Here is a 27,691-nt window from a genome sequence, read left to right as displayed (position 1 = left end):
TTCCTTTTCTAAGTCCTTTGTATTATATCCCGCTAGCAAAAACTTAATTTTCAGAACTATTTTGTTTTATCAACAATCGTCTGCATTGAATGACAGTTGCTAATAATAACTATGTCGGCCATATTTATGTGCGGTCCTCAAGTAGTAAAAGACACGCTATTTCATTGGAGGGCTTAATTGAGTAAGCCAATCAAAAGTATCCTTTCACACGAATGACGTATCTATAGGGTTTTCTTGACCTCGTTTGTCTGAATTACGGCGAATCCCAATGAATGTGGATCGCATTCGGAGTCTGTTTGGCTGTAATCGAACAAAAAGATCGGTTATCTCCATAAATGAAACAAGAGGCCCAAAAGGGCCTATGCTCTACTGGCATGGCTTTTGTGGTCATATCAATCCAGAGCATGTATATATGGGTAAAAGGCAACAGACATATACTTTATGTTTTGTGTTTGGGTTACCTGAAAACGTAGCACGTTCAACATCTGAGCCCAGAAAGTATTGTAAGCAGATTAGTTGCATGAACTATTTTAATATGTGCCAAGTAAAAGTCATCTGACAAAAAAAAAAATGCTTTCAAAACTGTACTCATAGTAAAAATTTCTGTAGTTTTAAAAGTTAAAAAAGTTGGTCAAAGGTCAAAGTCAAGGCATCCTAGGACAACAAAGTCAAGGGCATCCTAGGACAACATTGATCAATTTGAACAAATATTCACAATCAATTGTGCTTAGATGGATGCACGAACACACAAAAAGATTTTCAAACCTTTCCAGATTTATGTTTACCAAACCTGTGAACCCTGGGTGTGGCCAGTAATGACACCAGGTGCATAACTTAAACATTCACAACCAATTTTGTTAAGATGAATGCGCAAACTACAGAACTTAAAGCTAAAAAATGGCCTTTGGGCTTTCAACAAGAACAAGGCAAAGTAATTCACAAAATCAACTGCAGAAGCAAAAAGCAAATTGTCTCTCAAAATCCTAGACTTGCAAATTGTCTCCCTTAACTCTAGACTTGAATTTACATGTACCGGTACATGTAAACTTGGCTAAAATAGAATTCGCTCATGCAGACCTGGCTAAAAATAGAAAGCATTTCTTTAAAACTTTCATGGCCCATAATCTAGGCATGCATGGGCGGATCTGGCTGGTTTTCGAAAGGAACCGAGCTCTAATGGATATGAACTGTATTGTGTTCACAAGCAATTGTTTACAGACGCACGAACGCATGACCACACGGATGCACATACTACGTACACATTACCATCGCATAAGCTCTTCTGGCCTTTGGCGAGTAGAGCTAATAAAAACAAGCACTTGCTCAAGCGGTCACCTGCTGGATCGCAAAAATGGAGGTTGTGAAATCGGACTTATTGTTGACCTCTGCAAAATATGATCGAAATTCGACGGTGGAGTTGGGTCATACCCCCTAACCCCCTCTGAAAATCTCAACAGTTTTACACAATTTGGACAAACGACCCCTCTGGATCAGGAAAATCCGGCAATTGCCGGAAAACTTTCACCTATGCATGTATGCAAAATTTTAACCAGAATTTTTAAGTCTAATAATAAAGGGCCTTTATTTGCAAAATTCAGTTATCTAACTTGGTTATTCAATTAGGTTGGGTGGTCGAATACCATTGTATAAAGTCTCAATGCAATACATCAAGTAGTTGCTGGGATATTATCCTCTGTGTGCTAACATGCAAGACCTCAACCAGAATTTCTAAGTCGCATTATAAAGGGGAAAAAAGTATATAAAATAAAAGATAGTTACCTTACTTGATTAAATAAGAAGGTAAATGGTTGGGAGCCTGTGTGTAAAGTTTCAATGCAATACATGATGTATTCGCCGAGGTATTGACTTAAAAGTAGTTACACGCAAAACCTTTACCAGAATTTCTATATCGAATATAAAATGGGGCCATTATTTGAATTTAATGCAAACTAGAGTTTTCTTACTTGGTTATTTCAGTAGATTAGATGGTTAAGTACCATTGTATAAAGTCTCAATGCAATACATCAAGTAGTTGCTGAGATATTAACCTATGTGTGCTTACATGCAAAACCTTAACCAGAATTTCTAAGTCACATAACAAAGGCCCATAATTTGCATTAGATTAAAAAAAGTGTTATCTTACTTCATTAATTTAGGAGGTAAGATAGTTGGGAATACATATTTAGAGTTTCAATGCAATAGATGATATCTTTGTGAGATATTGACTTATATGTGGTTACATGCAAAACCTTAACGAGAATTTCTAAGTTGAATAATAAAGGGCAATTATTTTGCATTAAATGCAAACTAGAGTTATCTAACTTGGTTAATAAAGTAGATTGGATGGTTGAGTACCATTGTATAAAGTCTCAATGCAATACCTCAAGTAGTTGCTGAGATATTAACCTATGTGTGCTTGAACGCAAAACCTTAACCAAGGTGTGACGCCAACGCCAACGCTTGGGTGAGTAGTATAGCTCTCCATATTCTTCAAATAGTCGAGCTAAAAATATAACTTATAATCCCTTATTACTAAAAATAGAACAAGAGCTGTCACAGAGCCAGCGGGCTCCACTATTCTGCCGCTTTTCAGTGTAAGGATTGAAAAGTTTTGGGGAAAGATGCATGGTTTCAATGCAATACATGATGTGCTGAGATATTAACATATATGTGGTAACATGCAAAATTTTAACCAGAATTTTTAAGTCCAACAATAAAGGGCCGTTATTTGCAATATACAGTTATCTAACTTGGTTATTCAATTAGGTTGGGTGGTTGAATACCATTGTCTAAAGACTCAATGCAATACATCAATGGACTTTGAAATTATCTGAGATGGTACGCAAACTTTAACGTAAATTCTAAGTCGAAAAAGGGGCATAATTCTGACAAAAGGCTTGATAGAGTTACCTCCTCCTGTGTACAGGCTGGGGGCATGATGGTGAACAAGAGTGCGAAGTTTCAAAGCCAGATTACAATTGAATTGGAAAATATTTGAGGTGGTACGCAAACTTTAACGTAAAATTTAAGTAAAACTAGAAATGTGTCCATAGGACACGGATGCCCCCACTTCGATTTTTTGTCACAGAAAATAAGCCATAATGATTATTCAGGATAATCTGCACATATAGGATAAGTTGAGTTGAGTTGGGTTTTACGGCATCGCAAGACTGTATAGGTTATATGGCGCCATTCAGGCAGGAAAAAACTTGTTGGATCCACATTGGACACATACTTTTCAAGAATTAGATTGGAAACATATATTTTTGAAGTATTTTTGGCAAAAAAGGGCCGTAACTCCTAAATGACTAAAGCGATTTCCATGACTATCGAACTTGATCAAGATATTATGGTCACAAACATGTGTTTAAAGTTTGGTGAGGATTGGACAAACAGTTTTCAAGAATTAGATTGGAAACATATATTTTTGAAGTATTTTTGGCAAAAAAGGGCCGTAACTCCTAAATGACTAAAGCGATTTCCATGACTATCGAACTTGATCAAGATATTATGGTCACAAACATGTGTTTAAAGTTTGGTGAGGATTGGACAAACGGTTTTCAAGAATTAGATCGGAAACAATCTTCGGGACGTACGTACGTACGTACAGACAGACAGACAGACGTACGTACGGACAAGGGCAACCCTATATGCCGCCACTTTGTGGGGGCATAAAAAGGAGCATAATTCTGTCAAAAGGCTTGATAGAGTTACCTCCTCCTGTGTACAGGCTGGGGGCATGATGGTGAACAAGAGTGCGAAGTTTCAAAGCCAGATTACAATTGAATTGGAAAATATTTGAGGTGGTACGCAAACTTTAACATAAATTCTAAGTCTAAAAAAGGGGCAAAATTCTGTCAAAATGCTTGATACAGTGACCTCCTCCTGTGTACAGATTGGTGGCCTGATGGTGAACAAGTGTGCGAAGTTTCAAAGCCAGATGTCAATGGACTTTGAAAATATTTGAGGTGGTACGCAAACTTTAACGTAAAATTTAAGTCAAAAAAGGAGCATAATTCTGTCAAAAGGCTTGATAGAGTTACCTCCTCCTGTGTACAGGCTGGGGGCATGATGGTGAACAAGAGTGCAAAGTTTCAAAGCCAGATTACAATTGAATTGGAAAATATTTGAGGTGGTACGCAAACTTTAACGTAAATTCTAAGTCTAAAAAAGGGGCAAAATTCTGTCAAAATGCTTGATACAGTGACCTCCTCCTGTGTACAGGTTGGTGGCCTGATGGTGAATAAGCGTGAAAAGTTTCAAAGCCAGATGTCAATGGACTTTGAAAATATTTGAGGTGGTACGCAAACTTTAACATAAAATTTAAGTAAAAAAAGGAGCATAATTCTGTCAAAAGGTTTGATAGAGTTACCTCCTCCTGTAAACAGGTTGGGGGCATGTTGGTGAACAAGCGTGCAAAGTTTCAAAGCCAGATCACAATTGAATTGGAGAATATTTGAGGTGGTACGCAAATTTTAACATACGGTAAATTCTAAGTAAAAAAGGGGCATAATTCTGTCAAAAGGCTTGATACAGTGACCTCCTCCTGTGTACAGGTTGGGGGCATGATGGTGAATAAGCGTGAAAAGTTTCAAAGCCAGGTGTCAATGGACTTTGAAAATATTTGAGGTGGTACGCAAACTTTAACATAAATTTTAAGTAAAAAAAGCCAGGTGTCAATGGACTTTGAAAATATTTGAGGTGGTACGCAAACTTTAACATAAATTTTAAGTCAAAAAAGGGGCATAATTCTGTCAAAAGGCTTGATACAGTGACTTCCTCCTGTGTACAGGTTTGGGGCATGATGGTGAATAAGCGTGAAAAGTTTCAAAGCCAGATGTCAATGAACTTTGAAAATATTTGAGGTGGTACGCAATTTTAACGTAAATTTTAAGTCGAAAAAGGAGCATAATTTTGTCAAAATGCTTGATAGAGTTACCTCCTCCTGTGTTCAGGTTGGGGGCATAATGGTGAACAAGTGAGAAATTTTCAAAGCCATATGTCAATGGACTTTGAAAATATGTGAGGTGGTACGCAAACTTTAACATAAGTGGTTACGCCGACGCCGATGCTCAGGTGACTAGGTGGCCATTTTGTAGTTGTTGTTGGTGTTGTGGTTGTTGATCAATCATAACCCCTTGTTGTATTTTTGTAGATCACCCAAGGAAGCTTCCTGTAAAGTTTCATTGAATTTGGAGTGGTAGTTTCAGAGGAGATGTTTCTTAAAGCAAAACAGGAAGTAAGCCATTTTGTTGTTGTTGCTGTTGTTGTTGATCAATCATGACCCCTTTTGTATTTTTGTTGAGGGTCACCCAAGGAAGCTTCCTGTAAAGTTTCATTGAATTTGAACTGTTAGTTTCAGAGGAGATGTTTCTTAAAGCAAAACAGGAAGTTGGCCATTTTGTTGTTGTTGTTAATCAATCATGACCACTTGTTGTATTTTTGTAGAGCGTCACCCAAGAAAGCTTCCTGTAAAGTTTCATTGAATTTGGAATGGTAGTTTCAGAGGAGATGTTTCTTAAAGCAAAACAGAAAGTAAGCCATTGTGTTGTTGTTGCTGTTATTGTTGTTGTTGATCAATCGTGACCCCTTGTCGTATTTTGGTAGAGGGTCACCCAAGGAAGCTTCCTGTAAAGTTTCATTGAATTTGGCCCGGTAGTTTCAGAGGAGATTTTTTTAAGCAATTGTTGACGGATTGACGGACTGACAGACGGACGCCGGACAAAGACCGATCACCATAGCTCACCTTGAGCACTTCGTGCTCTGGTGAGCTAATAACACTAATCATTTTTCCATTTTTAGTAACATTGACCATGACTCTCGGTGCCCCAAACAAAATCCCATGAAAATTCTCTCCATTTCTATTTTTTTTCTGTAACAATGACCTTGAGCTTGACCCCAGGGGCCTTAAATGCAATCCCACAAAAGGTCTCCATAAAATCATCCTATATGTCAAACCTTACTAAAATGATTTAATGCCATATCCTTTCCGCTACCATAGCCGCCTAATGCAGACCCTAAATACAGGTGTCTCCATTACCTCTATCATACACCGGCGAACTACCGCAGCAGTGTAAACCGTACTCAAATTTTCGGCTTCTAATTACCGCTATCGTACAGCGTGGGAATACCGCTTATTTTTATAAATTGTACATAATTTGCTAAAAGCAGAGACTTAAATCTCCCAATTAAAATGCGTTAGCAAATAGGTGAAATGTTTATCAATTTTGAAACAGTACTAATTTCTAACACAATTAAAGAAATTAATAAGAAACATTATATAGTACATAAAATTATATAATATAACAGCCTTATTAATCAAGTTTGCATTTCACGAATTATTGACATATACATTATCCCTAACTAGGTAATGTTCTAATGAAAATGTACATTTTTCCTTTTACTTAAACCCTTTTATAGACTAATTAATACAATAAAATGCATTTTATTGGTTTTATTATGTAATGGCATTTAAAATATTCACTTATAAATAAAAATGACATATCGGCATCACTACGCTCTGGTTGACTTCGGAAAAATACAAAACTCTCATTAATACACTACGGATATGATGAATTTTGAACAAATGTAGGAATAACCGTAGACGTGTGTTGTAGTAATTTAATTGAAGTCCATCATCAGTTGGTAAACGCACATACAAAACAGCGCAATGGTTATCCTGTGATGTGTACATTGTGGTAATTTTCATCTTCGGTATTGGCTACCAATTAATGTTTATAAAACTGCTTCTTTTAACAATTTGTTAAGTACATAAAGGATAATATTATGCATTAATACACTCTGGTAGTTCTAGTACAAACATTTCATGTCTATGTATTTCAAAATTGCCGGAGACGTTTAATGTTATTATCAATCTTGAAATATATCATGTGTGTGTGCATAGATACACTATGGCAGTTTTAACTTTTGTAGTAACTCGATATTAGTGTCTGTTGTTTTCCTCATAAATACGCTACGGCTAGTATTTGATATTTCTAAAACAGCAGTTTTGTACTACAGTACTAGAAAAAGGTTTTCCAAAATATTTCAAAAGTACAATGCTTCAAAAGATGTTTGTAAGGCAACGTTGCGAATTTTTTTTTTATTTCAATCAATTTATGCATGTGTGTGCTTGAATCTGGGTAAATTGAAGAAATCCACATAAACACTCTCTGCAATGCCATGTGTGACTAAACCATGTATGTGTAAATACACTATTTCAGTGGTGCTTAATTTTAATGCAGACATCACATTATCAGTTTTCCAGGCATGTGTCATTCCATGTAAAATTCAGTAAAAAAAACAAAAAGATGATTTAAGAAGTGGTGTAAATATGTTTGTATCTCTAGTTCGTTGTTTTTGTTTGGGTCCTTGACGTGTACTCCTAAACAGGGCCTATTTTTTACTGTTCAACGATGGGCTTGTCTCGGTAGTTTTCATTATATGATACATATTTTTGTTTTAGTAATTACACATGCATAGAGCGATTACAAAACAATATGGGTTTTTTATCAAATAAATCAGAAAGGAATTAGGATAACAATTCTCTATCATGATATTTTAAACACATGCTCATTCATTTCCCATATAAATGTATACTTATAGGACTAAAATCCAAATATGGATTCACAATTCATTCATACATCAAGGTTATAAAATGTATAGATCATGGATTGAATTTCATTAATTTATATAAATCATAGGAACTTGGGGAATACATACGGATTCAATTAAACATGAGGATAATCAACAATGATAATAATATTTTCTATATCAACAAAGAACACATGTACATAATTATATAAAGGAAAAACATAGACCAAACATAAATTAAAGTATTTGACTGTAACAATTATATTGGTAAAAATATCGCAAGATATGTCACGGGAAACAACACCAGTATAATCACAGCATGCGATTAACGAGACGGCAACAGAGTCTAGTGAAGTTTCTGATGCAATGCAATATCATCGGTCTGTAAAAAGAAATCACATATTGATGTATATTTGTTATAAAGACACGTCGTTAACAAGAGTGACACTCACAAAATACGCCCATCAATAATTTCTTGGATTCTAAGACAACTTACTGTCACATTGGCCCTTTGAGAAGCAAGCTTTTCAAGAAGCAAATGATTTGGCAATCCCAAATCATGCCCAAAGACGATCAACGTGTTCGGGATTTGAAAAACAACATTCATGTAAAAATCGTCTCCAAGAGATGATTCATCCTTAATCGTACCCAAGAGACAATCAGTGTGTACTTGGCAAAGCATTTATACCGGCAAACATTCTTGGTAAAGATTTTATAGCTACAAACATTTTCAGCAAGTTTGGTGAAGGTCAGATGAGAATTGTTCAAGTTAGAGAGTAGACAAAGCTTAAATGGCAAGGGCAGTAATCCTGAAGTGCTTCGGGGCATTTGGCTGATTATCATACTTGACCGATTTATTTTACCAACAAATATTTTCAGCAAGTTTGGTGAAGATCAGATGATAACTGTTCAAATTAGACAGTGGACAAAGCAAAAATGGCAAATTTTGACCAATTCAAGGGCCATAATCCTGAAGAGCCTGGCTGGTTATAGAACTTTGCCAAGAATATATACCAACAAACATTTATAGTAGCAAGTTTGGTGAAATTCGGATAAAAACTGTTCAAGTTTGAGAGTAGACAAAGCTAAAATGGCCAATTTTGATAAATTCAGGGGGCCATAACTCTGGAGTGCCTAAAGCGATTAGGCTGGTTATCGAACTTGACCTAGATATTTCACCAACAAACACTTTCATGAAGTTTGGTGGAAATTGGATGAGAAATGTTCAAGTTAGAGAGCGGACAAAGCTAAAATGGACAATTTTGACAAATTTAGGGGGCCATAACTCTGGAGTGCCTTAAGCGATTTGGCTGGTTATTGAACTTGACCGAGATATTTCACCAACAAACACTTTCATGACGTTTGGTGGAAATTGGATGAGAAATGATCAAGTTAGAGAGCGGACAAAGCTAAAATGGCCAATTTTGACAAATTCAGGGGGCCATAACTCTGGAGTGCCTAAAGCGATTTGGCTGGTTATCGAACTTGACCTAGATATTTCACCAACAAACACTTTCATGAAGTTTGGTGGAAATTGGATGAGAAATGTTCAAGTTAGAGAGCGGACAACATTGTGGATTCGCCCACCCGCCCGCCGCCCGCCCGCCATGGGTGTTCCCATAATACCGCCATCGTAAGATGGGCGTATAAAAACATTAAAACAAACATTATTCGTCCCTTCAGGAACAAAAGGTTGACACCTGAACAACATTTTTTTATGATCATTTCATCAATACTATATTGAAAATTTATTTTAATACCTGATTGATCTACATGTAAACGGCGCTTTCTCGTACTAGACTCTGAAATTCAAGATGTGCCATTAAACAATAGAAATAATTTAATGTATGCATTTTTATGAACTTCAGAGGCCGTTCATTGTTTCGATCTAAGGGTCGTTTCAAAATGCAATAATATAAAAACATACATTATTGAAATGTTTTACATACTTGAGTTGTTGTTTTCCGTTCCTCAGTGTTTCTGGAGCCATAGTCTTGTTGGACTTGACCTCCATTCGGCCTTTCCTAGAGGTAATGCCATGATACGAAATAAAACATTCACTTAATGATAACATTTCATTTGAGTTTTATTTTATATACATTAGAATTATACTTGTGCAAGCTGACTCTGCACTGCACATTGCCAAAGAGGTCAAGTTCAGAAATGGCGCTTGTTTGTTTGGATTTCCTTATACGTGTGCTATAAGTTGTTCTGCAACCTAAAAACCGAAACATTAAACAGTTGATTGATTTTAAAAGATGTTGTTCATGAGTCATTTTGGTGGTACAATTGCAACGATCAATATGTTATTAAACGTGATTATGGTTACGATTTAATATTCTACAGCATGTTTGTAATTTACTGTAAAAATAGTATTACCATTCTCTCAAACAGTTTATGGGTAGCCGGAAGGTTGACGCTTTATACATGATAAAACACAAGCGAGATGTCCACGGCAAACCACACAAATTAGGTCCACAAACGAGCGCTTTGTGTTTGTACACTGCAAATGTTGAAATGGTCATGTCCCAAACGCCAGGGGAACTGATGTTTTAAACTTGTCGGTAAATACAATATGATCTCGTCACGTTTCCTCTTCAGTTCTCTAAAACTGTTTCGAGTCAACCATTAGTAACTTCTATCTTTCAACTTAAGTACACCTGGTAATTCCTGAGATACCCCATGACACACAGAAATTTTGAATCCTTTTTGTGGGCTTGTACGGAGCACCAACAATTCTTGAATGGTGACCGTGACATTTGATCGTTGCTTCATCGACAGATATAGATTAATGCATGTTGTATTAAGTCATGCTGCTTTCCCATACAACTTCCATAACAGGGGTCACTGTGGTTCCAATGTAACCTTGATCCGACCTTGTGATATTTGTCTGGTTGGTCTATTGTCTATTGCAATGGTTTTCATGGCAACTGTGACAGCTATTTGGTAATGGACGTTCTGTTGATATATTTGCAGTCACTATGGTTTCCATGATAACTTTATAGCGATCAGGTAATAGATGTCCGGGCAGGTTCATAAGAAAGTTGTAGCTAATATTTAAACAGTTAAAGGGAGCGTAACTAGCGTTAAATGACCTTCAAAGGCAATGTCGCCTTTAAAATGGGTTTGTGTATAAATGATGATTACGTATTATGTTTATACACAAAATACTGCTGCGTAATTTTGCATACTTCAAGAACGCTACCAAAGTGCACTTAAGTGACTGATTTTAGTTTTATTCAATCATGAAATGTCTACCTTATCGAAGTTAACACACAGTCCGTAAAACAAATCTCACATAATACCACTGCGCAGTTTTGCTCATTTTTTAAATTTAACAGTGATACCACAGCGAACTCTTGATAAAATAAAAAAACATAAACATGCTGTTTTATTAAAGCAAATTTAGTCATAAGCCAGAGCACAATAATGTTTAAGGACAATTTTTAAAGAAATACCGTTGCTTATTTTTGCATGGTTATCATATTTGAAAGAAATTCCTTAGTGTAGTAACTGTTTCTAAGACAAAGTACCATAGTGTAGACTGTAGTAATGCTGTTTTTAAAATTCACAATCCTTCTTATTTTAATGAAAAACGTACCACCAAATTGTGTTAAATGTGCATTTTGCGGCTGTGGAACTGGACGTACCTACTATTCTGGTACGTTTCAGTTGTCTACAGTATTCCTACAGTAAAATAGTAGCGGTAATCAGCACCCTTGAAAAATTGGTCTGCATTATAGGCGGTTACGGTAGCGCGTCGAAGTATGGTAGCGGTATTCGAAAGGATAAGTGAGTTTGGCGCACATCATTCGAATAGTCAAGCTAAAAATATCACTTATACGAGGGCTGTATGATAAGATCACGGACTACGTTTATTGAAGGTAGAAACAACCGAATATGGTTATGAAATTTATATGGGCATAATTATCAACATCAATAAAATAAAATACAGAAAACAAATTAAAGTTACATTAAATGGTTTACAAATAACACTGAAATTAATACAGTACATAAACGACACCCGGAGCACGACATCGGAAAAAAAACATCTTGACGTCAAAAAGTAAACAAACGTGTTTTACTTTTTTACATACCGTAAATGACTGGGTATTAGACACACTTTTTTCCCTCAGATTTTGATGCAAAAAAATGCCTGCGTATAATACCCAGTAACAATTTTTTGAACTTTTTTTCAGAGGTCAATTTCAAGCCGAGAATTTGTTTAGATTTATGTAGAAAGGGATGTTACTCGCGTCATATTGATCGAGTATATACGGGTTAAAACGGCAGTTGAAGATCGGGATACGGTATATCGTAAGACGTTTATAATTTCAACAAAAATATTTTTCGATTAAAGTAACCGTAATTCACCTAAGAGTTCGGACACTAAATATTTGGACACCCATAATTATTTCCCAAAATAATTTATTTTGCGTACCTAATTTTCGGACACCCAAAGGACATCAATCATAACTTTCATAGTTACCAAGTTTCACAGACGAAGATTATTGATTTTTATCTTTTCAATGCCTGGCTAGATTACCTAACCGTATACACCACTGTGACAATTTAATTAGTTACTACCCATCCTAAACGATTTATTGCCTGTTTAAAAGGGAAGTGTGATATATTTATTTGAGGATTAAACAAACAACAAGGGCAATCAAGGGATTAAGAAAACATCGACATGACATGTTTGTAAAACGATCTGCCAATAAACTTTCAAACTTGTACCACACTCATAGACTATATGAAGCAATAATCGTACAGTTATACATTAATCCTGCATAGCAATGTCCATGCTCTCCACAAGATCCTCGTGTGTATAACTGTCAGTTATGTGACGTCACACAGTGTGACTCTTTGATAATTTTCTATGTATTCGGAGAGCGAAAAAAATAATTAATTTATGGTGTCTGAACTCTTGTGAATAACGGTATTCAATATTATTTTGAATAATAAATTGAATTAAACAATAATCAAACTTACATATAAAAAAGCAAAGTTGGGCACTGTCAAAATATTTTTTGCATAACATTACTTTTCAATCTTGACAGTATGGTTCATTCGGAGCTCCTCGGCCATTTTATCGAAAACAACCTCGGATGTATTTGGATGGTTTACACATTCAAAAAGTGGTACGTTTAAGTCCGCTGCAAGTAGATCGCGTAGTAATTTTATTTAGCAGTTAAACTTTGTGACTTAACTCTTGGGATTCTTCATTATGTTTGCTATAATACAATTCAATGACAATAAATTTAAACTTAGATCAATAAATACCGCTCTAAAACACTACATTTAACTAATGATATAATTCAATATTTTACGAACTACTTCAACAGATGTACCGGCATACATCCGAGGTTGTTTTCGATAAAATGGCCGAGGAGTTCCGAATGAGTATGGTTGTATGGTTTTAAAGATAACCATCACCATTTTCACGAAAAAAAAAATTTTTGTCACTGTCAACAAACATGGTGGCTGAAAATGCCGGACGATTTTGACATTTTTTCTTTGTGTCTTTTAACCAAAAACATAGATTAAAAGTTTTTTTCTCGGACTTTTCACAGATTTTTTCCCCTGCGTCTAATACCCCCTATCGTCTTATACCCAGTCATTTACGGTAGTCACCATTTAGTTGCAAGGATTTTCTGTGGCGTGAGATCCATTTGTCATATGTTTCCATGTACCAGTCTTCTGGAAATGACCCAACAATTCTCTGCGCTTCAATTTTAAGTTTGTTGACATCCTCAAAGCGCTGTCCCCTCAGTTGCCGTTTAACTTCTGGAAATACCCAGAAATCCATCGGGGCAAGGTCAGGACTGTAAGGGGGGAATATTATGATTATACCTACATGATCATAAATATTAACAAGATGCCCCCCCTGAGCGCCATGTTGTCAGGATTATATGGACAATTGAATAAAATATGCATGGACCGAAATGACAGCTTATTTGTTGCCATTATGGCAGTTTTCAGATTATGACCATTAAAGTGTGAGGATAGAGTGTGTTATGACCATGACCTTTGACTCTATGAACTCAAAATCCAGAGTCATCAGCTGGTCACCAGAAACCTAAATGTCAAGTTCGAGGGCCATGGGTGCAGGCATTGTCAAGTTATCACACAGACAAGTTTTTTTCGTTCAAGGTCACTGTGACCTTGACCTTTGACCCCTTAAATCATAAGGGGTTATCTACAAGTCAGATGCAACTCCAAGTCAAGTTTGAAGGCCATGGGTTCAGGCATTGTTGAGTTATCACTCTGACAACCTTTTACCATTCAAGATCACTGTGACCTTGACCTTTGGCTCTATGAATCCTAAAATCAATAAGGGTGATCTAATGGTCAGGCTTAACATCCATGTCAAGTTTAATGATCATAGGTTCAGGCATTGTTGAGATATCAGTGGGAGAAGATTTGTTAATTTTTTTGCGTTAAAGGTTACTGTGACATTGACCTTACCCTGATGACCCCCAAAGTCGATAGGGGTCATCTACTGGGCAGGCCCAACCTTCATGTCAAGTTTGATGACCATAGGTCCAGGAATTGTTGAGGTCGCTTTCAAGGTCACTGTGACCTTGACCTTTAACCCCTAAAATCAATAGGGGTCATCTACTGGTCAGGCCCAACCTCAATGTCAAGTTTGAGGGCCATGGGTGCAGGCATTGTTGAGTTATCCCTCGGACAACCTTTTATCATTCAAGGTCACTGTGACCTTGACCTTTGGCCCAATGACCCCTAAAATCAATAGGGACCATCTTCTGGCCAGGCCCAACCTCCAAATCAACCTTGAGGGCCATGGGTGCAGGCATTGTCGAGTTATCACTCGGATAACCTTTTACCATTCCAGGTCACTGTGACCTTGACCTTTAGCCCAATGACCCCTAAAATCAATAGGGACCATCTTCTGGCCAGGCCCAACCTCCAAGTCAAGTTTGAGGGCCATGGGTGCAGGCATTGTCGAGTTATCACTCGGACAACCTTTTACCATTCCAGGTCACTGTGAACTTGACCTTTGGCCAGATGACCCCCAAAAACCATAGGGGTCATCTCCTGGTCAGGCCAATTTTCCAAGTCAAGTTTGAGGGCCATGGGTGCAGACATTGTCGAGTTATCACTCGGACAACCTTTTAACATTCAAGGTGACTGTGACCTTGACCTTTGGCCAGATGACCCCCAAAAACAAAAGGGGTCATGTACTGGTCAGGCCCAATTCCAAGTCAAGTTTGAGGGCCATGGGTGCAGGCATTGTCAAGTTATCACAAGGAAAACCTTTTACCATTCAAGGTCACTGTGACCTTGACCTTTGGCCCGATGACCCCATAAAACAATAGGGGTCATCTCCTGGTCAGGCCCAACCTCCAATTCAATTATGAGGGCCATGGGTGCCGGCATTGTTGAGTTATCACTCGGACAACCTTTTACCATTCAAGGTCACTGTGAACTTGACCTTTGACCCGATGAGTCCCAAAAACAATAGGGGTCAGCTACTGGTCAGGCCCAACCTCCAAGTCAAGTTTGAGGGCCATGGGTGCAGGCATTGTCAAGTTATCACTCGGACGACCTTTTACCATTCAAGGTCACTGTGACCTTGACCTTTGGCCTGATGACCCCCCAAAACACTAGGGGTCATCTACTGGTCAGGCCCAACCTCCATGTCAAGTTTGAGGGCCATTGGTGCAGGCATTCTTGAGTTATCACTCGGACAAGCTTTAAAATTATTTTACCATTAAAGGTCACTGTGACCTTGACCTTTGACCCGATGACCCCCAAAATCAATAGGGGTCATCTACTGGTCAGGCCCAACCTTCATGTGAAGTTTGATGACCATACGTCCAGGAATTGTTGAGTTATCACTCGGACAAGCTTTGGTCTACCGACGGACCGACATACTGACCGACATACCGACATGCCTGTGCAAAGCAATATACCCCTCTTCTTCGAAGGGGGGCATAATTATCATCATCATCATCATTATTATTTACGGTCTGCCTGTCTGTTATTTGATGTTGTCGTATCATGCAGTGCTGGTCCATGAAAAACACAAACATGTGCTTCCCTCCAGATCGTGAGACACGTGCCTTCGTGGGTTGAGGTTCATCTGTAGTTTTCCAGTAAAAGACAGGAGCTTTGATTCTGGATCGTAGTGCCATAGCCAGGTTTCATCTGTCGTAACAATCCTGGCCAGGAATTCCTCTCCTCCTCTACGATAGCGTCGGAGTTATTCCCGTGATGCTTCCATTCATCTCCTCTTGTCATCATTAGACAGCAGACGGGGGACCCATCGCGCACTAACTTTACTCATACCAAGATATTCCCTTATTATTCTGTGTACAATATTTAATGATGCCCCTACCTCATTCGAAATTTCTCGTACAGTAACACGACGGTCACAATCCTGCATTTTAACGATTCTTTCCTTAGCGCCATCGTAGACAATGTGTGGTTGTCCCATTTGTTCATCGTCCTCTAATGTTTCGCGTCCATTCCTTAACCTTTCGTGCCACTTGAACACTAATGTACGGCAACATTTTTGTTTCTGTAGCTTTATAAATGTTTGCGTTGGTGTTAATCCCAGGTTGACACAAAACTTTGTTTGCTTGCACTTCCACGTCGGCTGTTGACGTCATTACTTTTTTGCAGCTTACGACACTGTTTATGCTATAACTTATGTTATAAAAAACGTACAACGTTAAAACTCGACGGAAATGACGTCGTACATGAGCGTGATATTTTGGTGCAATTCTATATACTTATACGGGATATATATAACATTTAATACTGGTATACTTTTTAAAAATCAACGTGCTCCGGGTGTTGTTTCCATGGCTGCAATAGAAGCCATGTGTATGCTTATAAACGACGCTTTATCCTAAGTTTTTTCATAATATTACTTGGGACATTTATATTTGTAATGTGTAGCATTTTCATAACTATACGATTGAAATTAAGACTACGCCGCTTTGTCTTAGAAGTGAAAACAGTGATGTAATATGTGCCTGTCAAAAGCAATAAAACTAGAACTCCGTGAGTCTGATGTGATGCCTGACAAATTATTTACTGTTGACATTATAGCTGTTCGATTGGAATTTTTTCATTTATATTACGGTTCTTGTGCACTGCACTTGCACTCAATGAGATCTATCTACCTTTTAAGTTTCAGGTTGATAACTCTTATAGTTTACGATATATGCCCCTGACAAAATTTAACCTTGAAAATTAAAAAAGGGCAATAACTCTAAACATGTAGATGCGAGAGTAACGGTTCTTGTGCACTGCACTGGCCCTCAATGGGATCTATCGAGCTATGAAGTTTCAAGTTGATACATCTTATATTCTTCAAGATATGCCCTGGACAAAACTTTAAGCATTTAAATTAACAAAGTGCAATTACCCTAAAACTAAGAAAGAAAGAGTTACTGTTATTGTGCATTGCACTTGCCCTCCATGAGATCTATCTACATATGAAGTTTCAAGTTGATAACTCTAATATTCTACAAGATATGCCTGGATAAAAACTTTAATCATGAAAATTAACAAAGGGCAATTACTCTGAAAATATGGAAGCAAGAGTAACAGTTCTTGTGCACTGCACTTGCCCTCAATGAGATCTATCTACATATGAAATTTCAAGATGATACCACTAATAGTTTACAAGATATGCCCCGGACAAGTGAAAACGTGACACGACCACCGCCGCCGAGGACTAAAGTAACCCCTATATGTCGCCTAGTCAGGCAACACAAAAATTATTCAAGGGCCATAATTTATATTTAGGTTTAAAATGGAGTTATGTGACCTTGTTGTAAGATGGCCATCAATAATTCTGCAAAGTATTAAGTAGATTGAATGAAGGGTATACATAGAAGCATTTTTATTAAAATCCCAACTTGCCCTAAAACTTTAACCTGCCCTTAAACCTAAGTTCCTTAGTCAATCAAGGGCCATAACTTATATTAAGGATAATATGGAGTTATGAAACCATATTGTGTGATGGTCCCGAACAACTGTGTGAATTATTAAGTCAATTGAATGAAGGGTAAAGAAGTAATTAACAAGAGATGTTTGTCAAACATTATGGCCCCCCTGAGCGCCATGTTGTCAGGATTATATGGACAATTGAATGAAATATGCATGGACCAAAATGACAGCTGATTTGTCACTGACATTGGATGCCGTTGAGGCAGTTTTAAGATTATGACCATTCAAAGTTTGAGGATAGAGTGTGTTATGACCATGACTTTTGACTCTATGACCTCAAAATCCGGAGTCCTCAGCTGGTCACCAAAAATCTAAATGTTAAGTTTGAGGGCCATGGGTGCAGGCATTGACAAGTTATCACACAGACAAGCTTTTTTCGTTCAAGGTCACTGTAACCTTGACCTTTGACCCGATGACCCCTATAATCATAAGGGGTCATCAACAGGTCAGACACAACTCCAAGTCAAGTTTGAGGGCCATGGATGCAGGCATTGTCCAATTATCGTTTGAAACATTTTCGCATTCAAGGTCACTGTGAACCTGACCTTTGACCCAATGACTCTTAAAATCAATAAGGGTCATCTCCTGGTCAGGCCCAACTTACATGTCAAGTTTGATGATCATAGATTCAGGCATTGTTGAGATATCACTGGGAGAGGATTTGTTAACTTTTTTTGTTAAAGGTTACTGTGACCTTGACCTTGGCCTGATGACCCCCAAAGTCAAGAGGGGTCATATACTGGTCAGGCCCAACCTCCATGTCAAGTTTGATGACCATAGGTCCAGGAATTGCCAAATTTGCTTTCAAGGTCACTGTGACCTTGACCCCTTAAAATAATAGGGGTCATCTACTGCTCAGGCCCAACCTCCAAGTCAAGTTTGAGGGCCATGGGCACAGGCATTGTTGAGTTATCATTCGGGCAACCTTTTATCATTCAAAGTCACTGTTACCTTGACCTTTGGCCCAATGACCCCTAAAATCAATAAGGGCCATCTACTGGTCGGGCTCAACCTCCAAGTCAAGTTTGATGGCCATGGGTGCAGGCATTGTTGAGATATCACTCGGACAACCTTTTACCATTCAAGGGCACTGTGACCTTGACCTTTGGCCCAATGAGCCTCAAAAACAATAGGGGTCATCTACTGGTCAGGCCCAACCTCCAAGTCAAGTTTGAGGGCCATAGGTGCAGGCATTGTCGAGTAATCACACGGACAACCTTTTACCATTCAAGGTCACTGTGACCTTGACCTTTGGCCCAATGACCCCAAAAATCAATAGGGGTCATCTACTCGTCAGACCCAACCTCCAAGTCTAGTTTAAGGGCCATGGGTTCAGGCATTGACGAGTTTTCACTTGGACAACCTTTTATCATTCAAGGTCACTGTGACCTTGACCTTTGGCCCAATGACCCCCAAAAACAATAGGGGTCATCTACTCGTCAGGCCCAACCTGAAAGTCAAGTTTGAGGGCCATGGGTGCAGGCATTGTTGAGTTATCACTCAGACAACCTTTTATCGTTCAAAGTCACTGTTACCTTGACCTTTTGCCCAATGACCCCTAAAATCATTAGGGGCCATCTACTGGTCAGGCCCAACCTCCAAGTCAAGTTTGATGGCCATGGGTGCAGGCATTGTTGCGTTATCACTTGGACAACCTTTTACCATTCAAGGTCACTGTGACCTTCACCTTTGGCCAGATGAACCCCAAAATCAAAAGGGGTCATCTACTGGTCAGGCCCAACCTCCTAGTTAAGTTTGAGGGCCATAGGTGCAGGCATTGTCGAGTAATCACACAGACAACCTTTTACCATTCCAGGTCACTATGACCTTGACCTTTGACCCGATGACCCCCAAAAACAATAGGGGTCATCTACTGGTCAGGCCCAACCTGAAAGTCAAGTTTGAGGGCTATAGATGCAGGCATTGTCGAGTAATCACATGGACAACCTTTAACCATTAAGGTCACTGTGACCTTGACCTATGGCCCAATGACCCCTAAAACAATAGGGGTCATCTACTGGTCAGGCCCAACCTCCAAGTCAAGTTTGAGGGCCATGGGTGCAGGCATTGTCGAGTTATCACTCGGACAACCTTTTACCATTCAAGGTCACTGTGACCTTGACCTTTGGCCCAATGACACCCAAAAACAATAGGGGTCATCTTCTGGTCAGGCCCAGTGCAGGCATTGTCCAGTTATCACTCGGGCAACCTTTTATCATTCAAGGTCACTGTGATCTTGACCTTTGGCCCGATGACCCCCAGAATCAATAGGGGTCATCTACTGCTCAGGCCCAACCTCCAATTCAAGTTTGAGGGCCATGGGTGTAGGCATTGTCGAGTTATCACATGGACATCCTTTCACCATTCAAGGTCACTGTGACCTTGACCTTTGGCCCGATGACCCCCAAAAACAATAGGGGTCATCTACTGGTCAGGCCCAACCTCCAAGTCAATTATGAGGGCCATGGGTGCAGGCATTGTTGAGTTATCACTCGGACAACCTTTTACCATTCAAGGTCACTGTGACCTTGATCTTTGACCCAATGAGCCTCAAAAACAATAGTGGTCAGCTACTGGTCAGGCCCAAGCTCTAATTCAAGTTTGAGGGCCATGGGTGCAGGCATTGTCCAGTAATCACTCGGACAACCTTTTACCATTCAAGGTCACTGTGACCTTGACCTTTGGCCAGATGACCCCCAAAAACAATAGGGGTCATCTACTGGTCAGGCCCGATGTCCATATCAAGTTTGATGACCATAGGTCTAGGCATTGTTGAGTTATCACTCGGACAAGCTTCAAAATTATTTTACCATTAAAGGTCACTGTGACCTTGATCTTTGACCCGATGAGCCCCAAAATCAATAGGGGTCATCTACTGGTCAGGCCCAACCTTCATGTCAAGTTTGATGATAATACGTCCAGGAATTGTTGAGTTATCACTTGGACAAGCTTTGGTCTACCGACGGACCGACCGACTGACCGACATGCCAATGCAAAGCAATATACCCCTCTTCTTTGAAGGGGGGCATAATAAATATCCCAACCTGCCCTAAAACCTTAATCTAAGTTCCATAGTCAATCAGGGGCCATACTTTTTATAAAGGATAAAATGGAGTTATTTAACCTCATTGTGAAATGGTCCCAACCAACTGTGTGAAGGATCAAGTCATTTAAATGAAGGATATAGAAGTTATTAATGAACATCCCAACCTGCACTAAAACTTCAACCTAAGTTCCACAGTCAATCAGGGGCCATAATATGTATAAATGATAATATGGAGTTATCTAACTTCATTATGTGATGGCCCTGAACAACTGTGCAAAGTATTCAGTGAATTGAATGAAGGGTATTGGAGTTATAAGTGAAAATCCCAACTTGCACTAAAACTTTAACCAGACGCCCACACAGACGCTGGGGCGAGTAGTAAAGCCCTCCTTATTCTTCGAATAGTCGAGCTTAAAATAGCATGAAAGTTATTTGCATATGATTTTGACACTAGGGCAAACTCTAGAAAATACCTATTTTCATCCGCTTCTTCAGTCTTATACAGTTCCTTCATCCAGAATGTGCTCTGTGGCTCTTCATCCATGTAGGCTCGTTTGTTTCTTCTCTTTGGAAACTCGTACCTTAAATGATCAACAGTTGTTCATTACCTTGCATATGCATGCAACAAAATTATCAATCCAACATCTTATTAATCTAATTATTTAATGATGTCCCGTAATAGATTTTTTGTTATGGATGCTATAACAGATACACAACTTCCTCTCATGTCCATTGTCTTCCCAAATAGACATACAGTAACTTTATAGTCTGCATTTTTTGCTCAAATAATCTTAAAGTAAAGTTATTAATAAACCTCAAGATTATTTCAACAGTTGTAGAGCTAAAATGACACAATACAATATTGAAGTTTGTGACCAAAAATATCAAAATCACCCTTAATAGGATGTTACAATCTTCACTGAGATGTGACTTTGGGCTTACCTCATGTCGCTGCATTGGCCCTTGAGGAAGGAAGGGTTGTTTTCTTCCGGTCCCTGCTGCTCTGTCTTCCACTGGCGCCACATCTCGTTCTCCTCAATAATCTGCCATAACACAAACCATGATGATATATAACATTTACAAATCGTCTAATCCAACTATCCCTAGTCTATCGAAAGGACACAAATTGGTTCCATCCATGCCATTAAGTGATGAACAGTGGAGAGGATATCAATCAAAATCTTGTTTGACACCTTCCATCAGAGAATACAATGCCTCATATGACTGTCAACACCAAGGTAACACAACTTTTGATGATTTTTTTTTTTAGGGGGGGGGGGGGGGGGGGGGGCATATCTTACTTTAACTCCTATTGATTTGTCACACAGACACTTCATTTTGTAAATTAAAGAATGAGAAATATTTAGTTCTGTTGTCAACGTAGGTGGTGTGTCACCATAACTATAAAGACCCAGCCTGAGCAGGTGCATTGTAAAAAAATCGCCTTATGCTTTGCATGGGAAAATTATTTTAAAGGGCATTTTTTTAAGTTTAGATATTTCTGGCTTCCATTACTTAAATGCATATAAAAAAATATTTACAACACATCCTACAATGTAATATATGAGCCAATATCAAATTAGGTCAGAAGCTAAAGAAGAAACCTCTTGAAAAATAACAGTTGTATTTCTCTTTGATTTTTCATTTCAACTGTTAGTTGTAACAATAAAGAAGCCACATTTATTTAAGGCCGCCCTTAATTCAACCAATATTTATGAAGACTGTTTCATGCAAAGTTACCAATGCCCAATGCATGTCCTTGCAGAAACAGGTGTTAAAGTGGCAATCAATTTAATTCAATTTCATCAACCTTGCTAATCATCATATATTTGCATAGTAATACATCCACTGTTTGTCTTGAAAATGATTCTTAATTGTTACTGATCACATTAAATTGTCTTGAATTGTTTTATAACTTAATATTTACATTCGCCTAGTCCATTGTACAGATAAAACTTGACGTTTGTTTTTTTGTCAGCAATCTTATATCATTTGTTTGCAGATATTAATGCAAAAATTTGCTCTTTCCAAGACAAAAAATAAAAAAGTTGTAAAAATGGTAAATCTGTGGGAGTGCAGCTTTAAGTGAAGTATTTTATGATTGAAATAGATAGTAAAGGTTTATATTCATATTTTACCATGGAAGTGCAAAGCTATTTTGCACAAAACAAGCATTTAATGCCTTTCCAATAAAACAAAAGTTGACTGACACAAACAACAATTATGCAAAGCGGAACAACTCGATCCAATCGAAATAACTCAGCCACCTCGGACAAGCTTCGAGATAGACCTCATAAATACAATCGTAACAACTCGGCCATGCCCGAAGTGCTCCGATTGTTGTAAAACTGCGATCGAAACAACTACCAACTTTTGGTACAAAACAATTTGTACGTGAAGGATTTGCCATATATGAAAAATCGTAAAAAAAAATCCAACATATAATTATTTGGACTAGGAACAAAAATAAATTTCCAAATGTTAAAAAAGTTCCCTAAACGTGCATTATTGTGGCTAGACAATGCTTTTTTTTAACGATGGTTATGCACCAGTCAATTGTAACGGATGTCGGAGACTTCGTACCACTTCAATATATCGTACCACTACTATATCATACCACTCTCGGAGACATCGTACCACATATGCACTATATAAGGGTTTTCGAAGGCCATTAGTAGGTGTTAATTAGGTGCTAACATGGTCATTAAAGGAAACAATTGGGATACTTGAGGTTAAGAATGGTGTGAAAAACAGGTATGACAAGTGTTATTTGATCATGTAGATTTATTAAAGTTCATGGAAATTTTTCAAATTATAGCACAAATAATCATACAAACCAAACATTAAAACAGCACATTACATATACAATAATGAAATGCAAATACAAAACTTACATAGATACATAGATAGATGGCAGATTTATTATCTTATTTACATAAGCACACAAACGGCAAATGATCATGAATACAAACAGACATTACATACAGCACATTACAATAACGAATAGAAATAAGAACATAAACTAATGGATTTTAAATCATTAAACAATGAATATCACTACATTGATTTAGCACATTAAAACACGATACTCAGTAGCACAGTCACTTATGGTTTCATTCACATGTTATTCGTCCTCGCTGTAATTCTCAGCTGATGTTGCTATGGGTCCTAGTCCGATGATGTGGCTGGCTTTCCTTAGGAGTTGGTTCGTTGTCATGTTGTCCTCTTCATACTTCTCCCAGGCTTGATGTAGTTTCTTGTGAGTTGACCTGTATTTCTTCCTGTGCAGGCGTTGTAAGATGTTGGCTGAGACCAGCCATGCCTGGATGTCCACGTACTGGGCCTCTCCATACAGGAGAGGTACAAGAACGTAGAAGGGGAGCTGCGCTCCTCTGGCTCTACTGTTAAGGCGGTGGTGCCATCCTCCCACATCATTGTTTGTTTTAACTGTCTCCATGTAGACAGACCAATTTTTTGGGCGCCATAGCGTGCCTGCTACCCATGTTCTTCCAATGTAGTCTACCAGGTCCAATATATGACTCCACAACCTGCTCCTTAGTGTAAGGAAGGCAGGCCTCACATGCTCAGCGGGTAGGTAGGGAAGAGCTAGCAGCTTCCTGACAAAGTGATATACTCCTCCCTTATGAGTATAGGCTGGTGCCAGTCCCAGACGTGTCACCTTCCGGTATACCTGCTGAGACCAGTGGAAGCTGCAGCCCTTCATAACGGTGTTGGGAAATACTTCCCGGACTGCTTGCCATGCCGCAGCTTCAAAATCTAGCATGAACCACTCAACAATTGGATCACCAAGCCGTTCCCTAACCGCACATAAGACAGCTATGTAGTCCTGTTTTGTCCTCCGTGTCATGAGGACAAACAGGAAGGGGACCTGCTTGACGTTCTCCGCGCTTCAAACAAAGGAGTGGATTGACATCAACTGGTAAAATGGACGACGCACAACTTTAAATGTGCCATCCATTAACCAGCGACGCGCCACACAGAGATGCTGGAGCTGTGTCTTTGTGGCGAAGAGTAGATGACACGGACATCATCTACTAGGAATTCATCGGCGTTGATGAATTCCTTATTTAACGCAAATGAGAGCTCATCATCCTTCGGTTCTGTCGGTCGTAGTTTCTGGCGATGGAAGTTGGCTGCCCGGGCGACATTCTCAGGATTGGGAGGGTTTGGTCCATCCGTTTGCATGAACTTGACCATGGCGTCCTCGACAATCTTGGAGGCGGGTAGGTGGAGACGTTCACCTTCACCTTCGTTCCCACTCCTGGATCTGCAGCGTGCAGATGACCTTGACCCCCTTCAACGAAGGCCGTCTCGTACTGCTTGACCCACGCTGGACACTGTATCTTTTTGTTTCGGACACCACACACCCAGTATGTGAAGGTATCCTTGGAGCGTCTCACTGTGAAATTGTAGCCACGGCTGCTGATAAGCATTCGCCCCCCTTTTGATGTTCCACCTTCGATTACCTCGTACTTTGGTTCATCATCATTTGCATGTGTGTCATCCATGTAGATTTGAGGTGGGTGTTCAAAGTCCCTGTTTGGGATGTCCAACGTTCTCTCTGGCAGGAGCTGATTGACCAGGGCGTCGATGGTGACTGTTGAGTCATCAATGGAGAAGGACGTGGCTGCCTCTACAATGTACGTAGAGTTTGCCATGTCTGTTTCTTCTTCAGTCCGTGTCTCGTCTTCAGCCATCTCATCTATGAGATTGTTGTCAATGCTAGTCTCGTCGACATATCCATGGTCGTGGAGTTGGCTTGCACATTTATATTAGTGCATGGGTCACACGACCACGAGAGCTGTTCTAGGCCTTTTGTCACCCTCCTGTATGTGTCTTGGCTAATGCCAGTTCCACAAACTCTGTGCTGCCAACCCAAGCAAGACTCGCATTCAAGAGCCTGCTGACGTTAACGCACTTCTTTATTACACATAATACATTTATTGTTGTCCATGTTTGACTGAATGATCAAGTCAAGTCAGTGAAAATATATATGCAGCATGGCTTGTGTTTACTACATTCTGCGAACCTGTGAGCAGCTTATGCCACATTCCAAATAATTAATCACAGTAATTACGTCCCTTAATTGAACAATTAAAATTGATTAACAAATATGTAAATAACCGTCGGCAATTATTTGATTTGCTAATAGTGTGAAGATAATTTCATATTTGGTTTTACTTTTAAATGCAAACATTGGTTTTATATGTTTTCTTTAAATTTATTTCAAACAAGAAATTTAAATTTAAAGTTTTTTTGTTTTCAATAAATGAACCATTAATACAATTACCAAAATACAAACATTGTTCATAACTTGAACCAGCATACTATATTTCGTATTTATATATATATTTATATATATATATATCTATTCTCTTAATTGTCTATACATTTCTAAACACAAAAATTATCAAAAACTTATATAACTATACAATATATATATATCCGGTAAGATCTCTCCAGCCGAATGGTACGAAGTCTCCTGGTACGATATTGTAGTGGTACGAAGTCTCCGTAATTCATTGTAACCACGCCCTTCCCCAGGTCCGGGGGTATACCGGGGATAGCCGGGGAAATGGGCGGTGTTATTACCTTTCAGGTGGCCCCGCAGTGCCAGGTGAATGCGGTGGTTTTGTCTTCGCTTTAAATATAGCGGGGAATGGGCCTTACCTAGGGTCCCTGGGGTGCGGGGGCATTTGGCCGGGATTTTACCATCTGTTTGTCCCCGCAGGGCGGATATTCTAGCCAGGGTTGGCTGGGCCGAAAGTTAAAGTCCCCGATATTCCCCGGACCTGGGGGGGCCGTGGATACAATTGACTGGTGCATTAGCCTGGTCCAGGCTTACCATCATTAAAAATAAAAGCTTTAGAATGACTAGACTTGGTAGTGTTACAGTTCGCTACAATAATGAGCGATCAGGAATATTTTTTTATTATTTTGACATTTCTTATGTTTCCCTGTCACGAGTCTGCCATAGTAAGAAAAATCGTCAAAAGACTCGATGACGGCCATTTAGGTGGACTACTGGGCAGTTGCCTAATTCCGGATTTGCCTAAATATTCGGAAATCCTTTAAAACGCATTTCGGCGACCGTGATCAAAATAGAATGATCACAGTCTACGCAACTGACCTCCATAGCAACAGAAACAACACAAAAAGTGCAGCTATTCGAGTATAACCCCAAAATAAATACCTCTAAACTTTTGCTTTCCTAAATGTCAATATTAAGTCACGTGGGGGATGACGTCACACAGCGCGAGCTTTTATATTGAGGTTCGACAGGGTTTTCTTTAAACACTAGACTTACTATACGATGTTTATGACTTATCGTCAATCACGAAATACAATGCCCATTACATGAAAAGTAAATAAATTGACGATGCCATTGATTTGTGTTGTGCAGCATTTGATATGAAAATGAAGCAAAAATGAAGCAGATTCGTACTTTCAAAATTATGCAAATTTGGACAAATAAGTAGTTCGGATACGCCGAAAATACACATACTATACAAATACTTTAGAGAAGTATAAAATTTATATACAGGTTAAACATTTAATACTTGATGTTCATTTAAGTAGCATTTAAATATTTTGTATTGACTTAATAATGTTTACTTTGTTCTTTGAAAATATACGAATATTTAGGCACTGAATGCAGGTTTTTTGGACGTCGTTTATGCCCTTATTTCGTACTGAATATTATATTATAATTAATTGTTTTTTTCTTTTATTCTTTTTCCATTTTGGTTGATATAGTATCCAACATTTCTCTATTAAAATTTCATGCACTTATGTTCAGTAATTATGACAATATTTTAAGAAAACTTCAAAATTGATCCGGAATTAGGCAACTGCCCAGTAGTCTAGTGTAGTGTTGCTGTTACTGTTAGAATCATATCGATATATTACCTTATTGTGCGAATCTGTATGTCGAATAACATTTTTTAGCAAAGTTTTTGAACTGTTTGACACCAAGCTTTTGTTTGACATTCTTGGACTGACAACAAGCTAGCAGCCAATAACAGCAGCCAATAAGTACAGCAG

The 27,691-nt window shown here is 38.7% G+C and overlaps 1 protein-coding gene across 3 annotated transcripts; it reads right to left on the bottom strand.

Annotated features, from left to right (window-relative positions):
* LOC128234968 (uncharacterized protein NKAPD1-like) lies at positions 1-27,691 on the bottom strand. 3 transcript variants are annotated; one of them, XM_052949623.1, is made up of 6 exons: positions 27,557-27,691; positions 21,569-21,669; positions 21,100-21,207; positions 9,543-9,617; positions 9,354-9,395; positions 7,846-7,975 (listed from the first exon to the last, which is right to left on the bottom strand). In XM_052949623.1, exons 1-5 carry the CDS (start codon positions 27,635-27,637, stop codon positions 9,389-9,391), a joined length of 372 nt encoding a protein of 123 aa, XP_052805583.1. In that variant the 5' UTR covers positions 27,638-27,691; the 3' UTR covers positions 7,846-7,975; positions 9,354-9,388. The 3 variants fall into 3 exon arrangements, with proteins under 3 accessions (XP_052805584.1, XP_052805583.1, XP_052805582.1); XM_052949624.1 differs by lacking the exons at positions 7,846-7,975; positions 9,354-9,395; positions 9,543-9,617 and adding an exon at positions 1-300; XM_052949622.1 differs by lacking the exons at positions 7,846-7,975; positions 9,354-9,395; positions 9,543-9,617 and adding an exon at positions 12,481-13,418.

The sequence above is a fragment of the Mya arenaria genome, chromosome 5 (genome assembly GCF_026914265.1).
Source record: "Mya arenaria isolate MELC-2E11 chromosome 5, ASM2691426v1".
NCBI lineage: Eukaryota > Metazoa > Mollusca > Bivalvia > Myida > Myidae > Mya > Mya arenaria.
The sequence above is the reverse complement of the archived record's forward strand: the minus strand, read 5'-3'. Positions and strand labels throughout refer to the sequence as shown.